General features: G+C 42.9%; 1 protein-coding gene and 1 long non-coding RNA gene across 2 annotated transcripts; one reads left to right on the forward strand and one right to left on the reverse strand.

Annotated features, from left to right (window-relative positions):
• Positions 1-258: 258 nt before the first annotated feature.
• LOC112435394 (piggyBac transposable element-derived protein 4) lies at positions 259-2,275 on the reverse strand. Its single transcript, XM_024803890.2, has 2 exons — positions 891-2,275; positions 259-792 (listed from the first exon to the last, which is right to left on the reverse strand). The coding sequence occupies exons 1-2, from the start codon at positions 2,142-2,144 to the stop codon at positions 376-378; spliced, it is 1,671 nt and encodes a 556-aa protein (XP_024659658.2). The 5' UTR covers positions 2,145-2,275; the 3' UTR covers positions 259-375.
• LOC143420296 (uncharacterized) lies at positions 2,180-6,965 on the forward strand. Its single transcript, XR_013100110.1, has 2 exons — positions 2,180-2,290; positions 4,941-6,965. It is a non-coding gene; the product is annotated as an uncharacterized LOC143420296 (long non-coding RNA).
• Positions 6,966-9,686: the final 2,721 nt, after the last annotated feature.

The following is a 9,686-nucleotide window of genomic DNA, read 5'->3' on the forward strand; positions in this document are numbered from 1 at the left end:
GTAGCGTGTTTGGCATTTTTTAACCTTTATTTTTAAAAAATAAAATTTTTTCCATAAAATACATTTCGAGAAAGATTTCACTGCTATTATAATTAGGCCTTTAGATTGGCACCAAGGTTGATTTTGATTCATCATTATTTTTTTTGCAGGGGCACAGTAAATGTAATAATCATAACCTATAATGGTATATGATGTTTTTCACTTTTTCCACACTAAATGTTTATTACCTTGCTAACGTAAATAAAATTACAAGCTCAGTTTGAACTAGAAAAACATTTATTTTAGAAAGATAAACATGAACATTTATGTTGTTGGGGATGGGGAGAGAGACAGACAGGGAGAGAGGTAGTATGTGTCTGGGTGTGAGAGTCCTGCTCAGACGGCACAGTCGTTACAAATGGACACACTGTGGTCCTTGCATGTATGCTTCTCACATTTGCAGCAGGCGTTGACAACTCTTCTCCTTTTTTCTTTGCAAAGTTCGCACTGCCTCCTGCTCTTACATTGAATGATGGGAGCGGTCCATGAAGCCGCTGCAGTCAGATTTGTGACTACTGCTGCAGCGGCTGATGAGCGAGGAAGGCGCTCTCTCTTTGCTATGTGTGGGTTCACCAGCATTTCTCCCACTTCTTCAATGAAGACCCTCCGTCTGTGTCCTTTCTGCTTCGGCCAGGATGACTCGATTGATGTCCACAGGACGTAGGCATTGTAAAGTGAAACATCAAGGACGTTGTGGAAGAGGGCCAGTGGCCAGTAATTTGTTTTCCTCCTGCAGGAGTAGGTGCCAACAACCTAACAAAAAAAGAAGCATAAAACATACATATATATTAGACATGAATATGAGCAAGAATGAATAAATATATGCATAACTGGTTCGTAATGACACCTACCATATCAAGGTTGTCGACACCTCCTTTGCATTTGTTGTAATCTTCGATTATTACAGGCTTTCTCTTCCCTTCTTTGCTCACGTCTGGGCAGCGGTGTTTTGTGCTTAGTAGCAGCACATTCTTGCCCCGTCGGGGGATGTAAGACACAAGTGTGTGGGTGTTTGTAAAAGCGAAGATGGAGGAGAAGATCTCTCTCTTTTTTGCCTGGAGCAAATGAGGTGGAAGCTCAGGCTTGTTTTGGCGAATTGTGCCAACCAGGGCCATTTTCCTCTTGAGTAGCTCATCTGCCAGTGCACAGGAAGTGAAAAAATTATCACAGGTGACGACGTGTCCCTGGAGCCCCTCTGTCATGTCCAGGACCACCCTCATCCCCTGGTTGACTTCAACACGATCTGGAGCTGCTTTGCCCGTGTACACCTGCAGTCTCCATGCGTAGGATGTTTTGACATCACAGGCTGCCCAAATCTTGATACCATATTTGGCCGGCTTCTTTGGCATGTACTGCCTGAAGCTACACCTGCCTTTGAACGCGACGAGTTGTTCATCCACACAGAGATCTCTGTCTGGGCTGAACAGCATCTCCAGGCGGTGCGTCCACATATTCCAGACTTTGCGGAAGGGAGTCATCTTGTCAACATGGCGTTGGGGGCGGGATAGCTTATCATCGAACCGCAGTGCTCTGCTGATGTTCTTAAACCTTTTCTGTGACATCGTAGCCCGGAAAATGCTCCGTCCCCATTTTTCGCTCCAGAGGCTCAACGTGGATTCGTGTTTTGACCTGTAAACACCGGACAAAACGAGCAGCCCCACATAAGCCCGAAACTCCTCTGCGTCTATATCTCGCCAGCCGGGAATTTTGCGATTCCCATGCAGGTTTGTCATGGACACAATATGCTTCACGATCTCATCCGTTAGAAACAGCGCGAAGCTGGATATGGGGTCAACGATTCGGAGAGTGGCATAGCGTGTAGGTCCCGGGGTCAGACCAGTGGCTGCTGGGATGTAGCGGAACGTCTCAGCGTTTGTGGGAGACCAAGATATTTTTCCATTTTTTGACGTCCATGCTGCTTCATCAATTTTCTCTCCGTTTTCATCTCCGGCCGCTGCTGCTTCATCAATTTTCTCTTCGCTTTCATCTTCATCCGAGTCGGAACTGGACCCCAGCTGCTCTGTTTCTGCCTCCGATACCTCTTCCTCCTCGTCCCCAGATTCCACGGGGGATAACGCGGAGCTATCCTCGTACTCAGAGTTCATGATGACTGGATATCACGGATATTTAAATAGATTTCCTTATGCGGCCAGGAGATCGTTTCTCTTGCCTTCCCTTTTGCCAGCACGTGCAGGACTAAACCGATTCAAAACTCTATCCGGTTAGTCGTGACGCATGGACCCTGCTTCCGGTCAGTCCAGCTAATGTAAAGCTACAAACATCTCTACTGTTTAGGCTACGTCCACACGTACACGGGTATTTTTGAAAACAGAGATTTTCCGTTTCCGTTTTAAAAAAATCCCGTCCACACGTGAAGTTTTGAGAAAAATATCTCAGTCCACGCGTAACCCCCCCTCCAACAAAACAAAAACAAAGGCAAACGCTGTAATGAGCACGCCAAAGCAACAGGTGGCGATATAATCCTAACCTTGCAGAAATGTTGGCCAATCGGAAGTCTTGAAGCCAGGGCGGGAAAGCATCAACAAAGACGGTGGAACTTTTTTTTACTTCCAACTTTATTTCTTAAGAACAATAACAACAAATATAAAAAGTTTGGCTTCTTACTTGAGAACTAAAAAGCATTCGAGTCTTTCCTACTAGAGTCAGTATAGCCAAATAGCACATTTTGGTAAAAAAGCACAAAATCCGATAAGACATCGCATAGAAGCAGAACTGAGTCGTACATGTGACAGACAGTGAGGTGGAATTATTCCTCAATATCACACTGGAATATGAAACAGCAAAAAAAACAAAACAAGAAAACGTGGACTGGGAGACTTGTCAGGGGAAATAAGGTTAGCCTACCATACATGTATAAACGAATGCCCTACTGTATTTCAGTAGCCCAATTATAGATGCCTTTAGCACCTTTAGGTTTGACCTAGTAATGATACAGCTCGGCTTCATTTCTTTAACTACTGTGTAGCTTAACCTACACGAAGTCATCATAATGACAGATTTATATTCATCTGAATCTGCAGTGTAACTGTGTTGGTGTTGAATCCCTACCTCAAGAATGTTGTAGAGTTAAAAGCAGAGGTGGGACCAAGTCATTGTTTTGCAAGTCTCAAGTAAGTCTCAAGTCTTTATCCTCAAGTCTCAAGTCAAGTCTCAAGTAATGTCAGGCAAGTCAGAGTCGAGTCTCAAGTCACTGGTGTAAAAGTCCGAGTCAAGTCACAAGTCTGAAACTTTGAATTTCAAGTCCTTTCGAGTCTTTAAAAAAAACAAACGAAAAAATAATGTTGCAGTTATGCTAAATGTAAATATTAGACCATGTAATTTTAAAATCTGTGTTTTTCTCAACACATGACAAAATAGTGAACTTAGAAAATATACACAAATTGTGAAATTGCACCTCTTTAAAATGCAGCTCAATTAAACCTAGCTCCAAGAATAATTTTCACCGACAGTTCTGAGATAAGCTGCATGTTATTCTTGGATGCGGTTGTAGGACCGGCTTTAAAATCGCATGACAAAAATATCATACACATTAAAAAAACTGTATCACCAACGTAGCCTGGACAACATTTGCTAGTTAGATGAAGTCAGCTATCTCATTGTAGCATATTTATATGCATATTTATAATCATACGGTTCTTGGAGTGAGCGCATACACTCATGAAGTTTAGTAACTTCAGGTCACTGCAACAAGCCCAGGTACAGTTTACCGACGGATGGGTGCAGGACCTTGAAATGCACCGTGTAGAACGAAAGACCATCGTACGTATCATAAGTTTACCAGTCTCACAAATCGTCGTCATAAATACACATTCGTTAACCGTTTATTAATAGGACCTTTGAGCTCAACGGTAATTAATTAGTAGTGGAAATAATTTCTGGTAGCATTACAGAAATGTAGCAGTGACAATAATACTGTATGCTGTAATCGTACTGGACAATTAGTGATACAAAAAACTGTTTTATCCTGTGAATAAAAGTATATGTTTTTGTCAATGTACCATAATAACAGAGGCGAAACGCAATATTGTGTCAGGACAATTTACTATTTATGCACAATAAATAAAGGAGCATAGCGCGACAATTTCTGTTCAGCACCAGACTTGCTTGTAACCTATATCACCAGTTATGTTATGAAAGTGACGTATTAACTACTAAAAAACACTGACTTTTGTGTAAATGCTTGGAGCAGACTAACCTGTGAGCTGGAGGGTTCTGGGACGTTATATTTGATCTTTGAATGGCTGCAATCCAGGCCACCCGTCGCCTCTTTGTTACTTCGGAAACATGGCTCGAACAATTTCTCTTCAACGAGGTAATCCGATAACAACCGATCTCTTTACCCGTCGACTTCCCGTGGCTGTCATGCGACCGGCTAACAACGGCTTCTTGTGTTTCTTTTTATCGCTGTATAACTGATTTTAATTGAAAGCCTGCGTGCGCTAGTACCTCTTGCCACGAGTTCCCAGAATCCTTTGCGGTTCTACCCGTGAATGACGTCACATTTTCAATCTCTATATAATATGCATGTTAAATTTTATATTTGGGGTAAAATATCAAGTCTTTTCAAGTAAACCGGTTCAAGTCCAATTCAAGTCCCAAGTCATTGGTGTAAAAGTCCAAGTCAAGTCACAAGTCTTACAACATTTTTTCAAGTCAAGTCTAAAGTCATAAAATTAATGACTCGAGTCTGACTCGAGTCCAAGTCATGTGACTCGAGTCCACACCTCTGGTTAAAAGTATAGGAAAAGAGAACACTTAACCTAAAATATTTAAGTGTAGCACTTAAGTAAATATTAATCTTGGTATTCCACCACTGATTTATTTTTAACATTTATTGTGGTTAATTAGTTTTTCATTGTTTTATTCTACCTTTTGTCAAGGCAAAACTCAAGGGCCACAGACAGGACAGACTTGAAAGAAGACTTTCAACTGAAACACATTTGCGTAATGTTGCAGAGGTGGACATACAGATGAAGAAAAGAATTCTGGATATGATGGAGACATCTGAGAGGCGAGCTTCTGAACATCACAGTAAATTATAAGTCACTCTTGAGAGACAAGTTCAGTTGCAGATGGATTTTTACTGCTAAGACAAGTCATGCATCCACCACCACAACCTTTCAACCTGCCACCACACCATGGTGGGCACATCTATGCATGTGCACCACCACCACACGCTGTACCTGGCTCATTTCCACCCAACAGTACCATAACTGAGCTGCCAAGCAGCACACCCTACCCACCCCTCCAAATAATCAGACCCAACCAATATAACCCCTTCAATAAAATTATCTTATCTTACATAAATAGGCTGTTGATTTTCTTTACTCGTTTCAGTTATTACCAGCAAAATAGTTGCATGTTTAATCATCTGGGAATTTACCCAGATTTATTTATTTAGACAGAGATCTTAACCCCCCCCCAATGTTCAGCACAAAGTTACACCGATGCATGTTCAGGATCACAGTGCATAGATTGTAAAGTGTCACATATCCTGACTTACAATTTCTGTAGATATGACACAGTCCTTCAATAGAACAGAAACCCTTTTTTATCGATGGGGAATTTAGTAAGGACTCTCCTGACCCTCCTCCTTTCTGATGTCATGCAATCAGCTCTGTAGTAAGTCTGTGTGTCTGGGTGGTTGTCCTTTTCCTGCTGAATTACTTCAGTGACTGTAATCTATCATGTCCCTGTTAGCTTCACAGTAGTTGTGGAGGACAAATCTGGCATAAATGATAAGGGGAAGGTCATTCAGATTAATGTCCACAATACTCCAAACCATGTTTTCAGTCTGCCAAAAGCACATCCAATGACCAGGGAGAGACTGGTCGTGATTGATGGCGAAAATATCGAAAATATGTGTACCATTGTTACACATCCAGTTCCTCAGGGTGTCTTGGCTGGACTTCAAGGTTCAACGACAACACAAAACGGTTTATGCTATATGGTGATTGACAGCTAGTGGCAGGTCTTATCAGTGGGCCTCTGATCAGGTCCACTGCAGCAGCTATGTAAAAAATGCCTTCTGTAGTACTTGGGACATGTTTTACTTCGACCTCACTGGATACCAACCCTGATGTGCAGGTCATTAGGATCATTTGGATGGTCACTTTGAAACAGCACTATTTAATTAACTAACTACCTAGTGGTATGGAAAACTTGGGTCCACTTGCTACATTTGCAAAACCATCTATCAGGAGCCTTGGTGTTAGTATTGACTCAGCTCTGACTTTGGATGCCCATGTAAAATCTTTGGTTCGCTCCTGTTTTTATCATTTGAGAAACATTGCTAAGCTGAGTCCCATTGTATCGCGCTCCGAATTAGAAATTGTCATTCATGCATTTGTTTCATCTCGTCTGGACTACTGTAATTCTTTGTTTACTTGTTTATGTAAAGTCTCTTTGGATCGTCTGCAAGTTGTTCAGAATGCTGCTGCAAAGCTTCTGACCAAGTCCTCCAAGTTTTCCCATGTCACACCCCTGCTGATTCAGCTGCACTGGCTCCCCGTTAAATTCAGGATCCAGTTTAAGGTTTTGACCTTGACTTTCAGGGCCCTGCATGGACAAGCACCAACATATATAAGTGAACTTTTGCATCCATACATTCCCAGCAGGTCCCTGAGGTCATGTGACCAGGGCTTGCTTGCTGTCCAGCACACGAGGCTGAAAACAAAAGGCGACAAAGCTTTTGGAACTGTGGCCCCCAGATTGTGGAACTCTCTCCCTTTGAGCCTGAGATCTGTGGACTCAGTGGTCGCTTTTAAAAAACAGCTAAAAACCCATCTTTTTAAACTTGCTTTTAGTTGATTTTTATTTTTAGGTTTTAGCTTCTGTGAAGCACTTTGTGATTTTTATCTTGAAAGGTGCTATATAAATAAAGTTTTACTTACTTACTTACTTAATCCTTGTTACAAGTTCTCATCTGTAGGCAAGTGATTACAGACTGTATATAAACGATGGACGTAGTCATCGTGACATCAGCCATGGGCACTTAATCGATATTAAATGAAAACCAACATTCAGAAGATCTAATTGAAGTACTCTTGCCCATCTTTTCTTTCTAAATTCTGTCTCCTTTAAATCATGTAGTGTTTTCCAGTTGAAGTCGGAATTTTCAACTCGTCCACGAACTGGCCAAAAGTCCTGTGATGTCATTTGTTGTGAACACCACAACAATGGAGGACGTTGAGCAATGATATACCTATTGCTTAGTCTATGGCTATTTGTCACATGTGGGGGCCACGCAGCCCGTTCTCACTCCCGAGGCGTAACATGTCGACCTTTTTGTCACGTCCCGCGGCGTTCCTGAGGAACGCGAAAGGAGACCTTCGGCGTTCTTATGGTACGTGGCGGGTTATGGCTGGAATCCAGTGCAATGACGCTTCCGCGGTAATAGACGTTCCAGCCCTGTATTCCAGCCCTAAACCTAACCTTATCCCTAGCCCTGACCATAACCTTATTCCTGACCGTAACCAGGACTTTAATGATGTTAAATAGCGTGTTTCTAAGCGATTTGAAGAAAAAGAGCGAACATGTGTAGATTCAGTCCAGACGGTTCTCATATTTCCTGTTTTTTCCGAGGTCGTCATTTAGGCACGTGGTGGGTAGCCGAAAACGTAATATGGTGACGATTTGTCACCTAGCGTAAAATGTTACGCTTTGGGTGTGCGAACGTGTTGGGCCACGTTGTTATTTATAAAGCCTCGTTGCCAGGTTTAAAAAATATATGTTACTATAAGGTAGACTTGTAGTCAAGACCGCCTAAACCAGGACCAAGACAATACCAAGACAGACCGAGTCAAGACCAAGACAAAGTCGAGACGAGACCAAGATTTTATGCATTGATTAAAGTAAAAACAAAAGGCATTTAATGCCATTTTAACCCAAATTGACACCATTAATCAACTGCATAAACCACTTTGAGGGAGGAATGGTTTGCACACTTGATCAATACTCACCCATTGGCTGTGAGCCAGAGAGGGATCTTCCTGAGAAATTGATCAAGTGATTGTATGACTTGCTACAGTTATATAGCAGCAACCTGAAGATCAAGCTGAAAGCATACGCTGCTTTACTGTCCATTTAGACTGTAATGGGTTATTTTGTCATACATCACAAAATAACCATGATGTATACTGTCTTCACTAATACCTGAAACCAGAAAATCAAATAATAAACTCTAAATAAATGATACAATTTGAAAAGTTTCTGACATCAGTGGTCATGGAAACCAAAGGCAAGACAACTGGCCTTTTCTTTGGAACCACAGCAGTTGCACCACATTGGTCATTACAAATACTTCCAGTTTATACAGGGCATGAGTTTTTCTTTTTTTTTCTTTTTCCTTTTTGTTCTTTTGCCATCAGAATTATTGTCTAAAGGCCAAGAAAGATGCCCAACGGATTTACTTTACCAAATTGATCATTACTGTATTGGTCCATTCGATTGACCTTTGTCTTTATTGTTTATTTTATTTTCACTTGCTACACACGGGACAAACATGACTGGGGGAAAGAAAGAGAGGTAGGGAAAGAAAAACAGCAGGGAAGAGGAACAAAGGCAAAAAACAAAAACAAACAAACAGACAAAAAATACAAATATCAATCACCTGGATCACCTGTTGAGAAACAAAAAAGAGAACAACAAGAGAGCAATATAATAAACAACATCATTGCGATGATCTATGTAAATATAACAGTAAATACTAAATATTGAATATTATTGTGCAGCACATAAGATCGACAGTGCACAGTGTGTTTTGAGTTAGCAGCCAAAAAAGGTGTAGTTTGTGTCAGTGAGCACCTGTGATGATCTGCTAGAGGGTGTGGGGAGCCATAGCCCCGTCCTCCAGGGCATGAAGCAGGTATGGAGGAGTTTCAGGTTCCAGACATCCAGAGTCCCTCGGAGCACAAGAGACCAAGGAAGACCAACAGAGGGGCAACCGTGCCACTCTCTCAGAAAGAGCTGAGGAGAGCCCCAGATGAGGGGTCACTCAGCAGCCGCGGAGCAGAAGCCAGAGGGAGTTGCAGTGACGCGCCCGTGAGCTCTGCCGGCAGCCAGCTGTGCCAGAGTGGACCGGGCCCCAAAGGGAGCCCCAGGCTCCACGCCCCGGCAAGCAGCCATTAGGACTGAGCCGGTGCATACCTGAACGCCCATCCCTGGACACTAAGAACCACCAATGCACCGATGTCTGAGGGCATCTGCCACTGGCAGGGGGAGTGGTGGGGGGAGATAGGCCTCCATACCTTGGAGGGCCTGAGATGTCCCCAGAGAGGTGGCGTCTGATACCCAACCTGACATATTGACATAGACAAACAGGCACACACAGACACAAACATCCACTCCCACCCTCATGCTCTCATATGCACTTACTCAACATGTGGAGACAGACAAAAATAGACACTGTACACACAATCACACTCCCCAAGCATACTCTATACCCCAGGTCTAGGTACCTTTGCCCCTGGAGGGGAAACTGCACCCAGACCGAGGTAGTGTTACCCTTTTCCCTGGGGTGGAGAGAAGCAGACCGCCCCGACTCGGCAGCAGCAGGGAGGCCCCACACTACAGACCCCAATTGAACGGCCAACTCCTCCTCCCAGAACCCCCACCACCACCACACA

Source organism: Maylandia zebra, linkage group LG2 (genome assembly GCF_041146795.1).
Source record: "Maylandia zebra isolate NMK-2024a linkage group LG2, Mzebra_GT3a, whole genome shotgun sequence".
Lineage (NCBI taxonomy): Eukaryota > Metazoa > Chordata > Actinopteri > Cichliformes > Cichlidae > Maylandia > Maylandia zebra.

Bases quoted from the DNA above. Each gene is read 5' to 3' on its own strand.
- LOC112435394 (XM_024803890.2), bottom strand. From the start codon at position 2,144: ATGAACTCTGAGTACGAGGATAGCTCCGCGTTATCCCCCGTGGAATCT. The intron at 793-890 runs GTAGGTGTCATT...TTTTTTTGTTAG, and splicing joins GTGTCGACAACCTTGATATG to GTTGTTGGCACCTACTCCTG.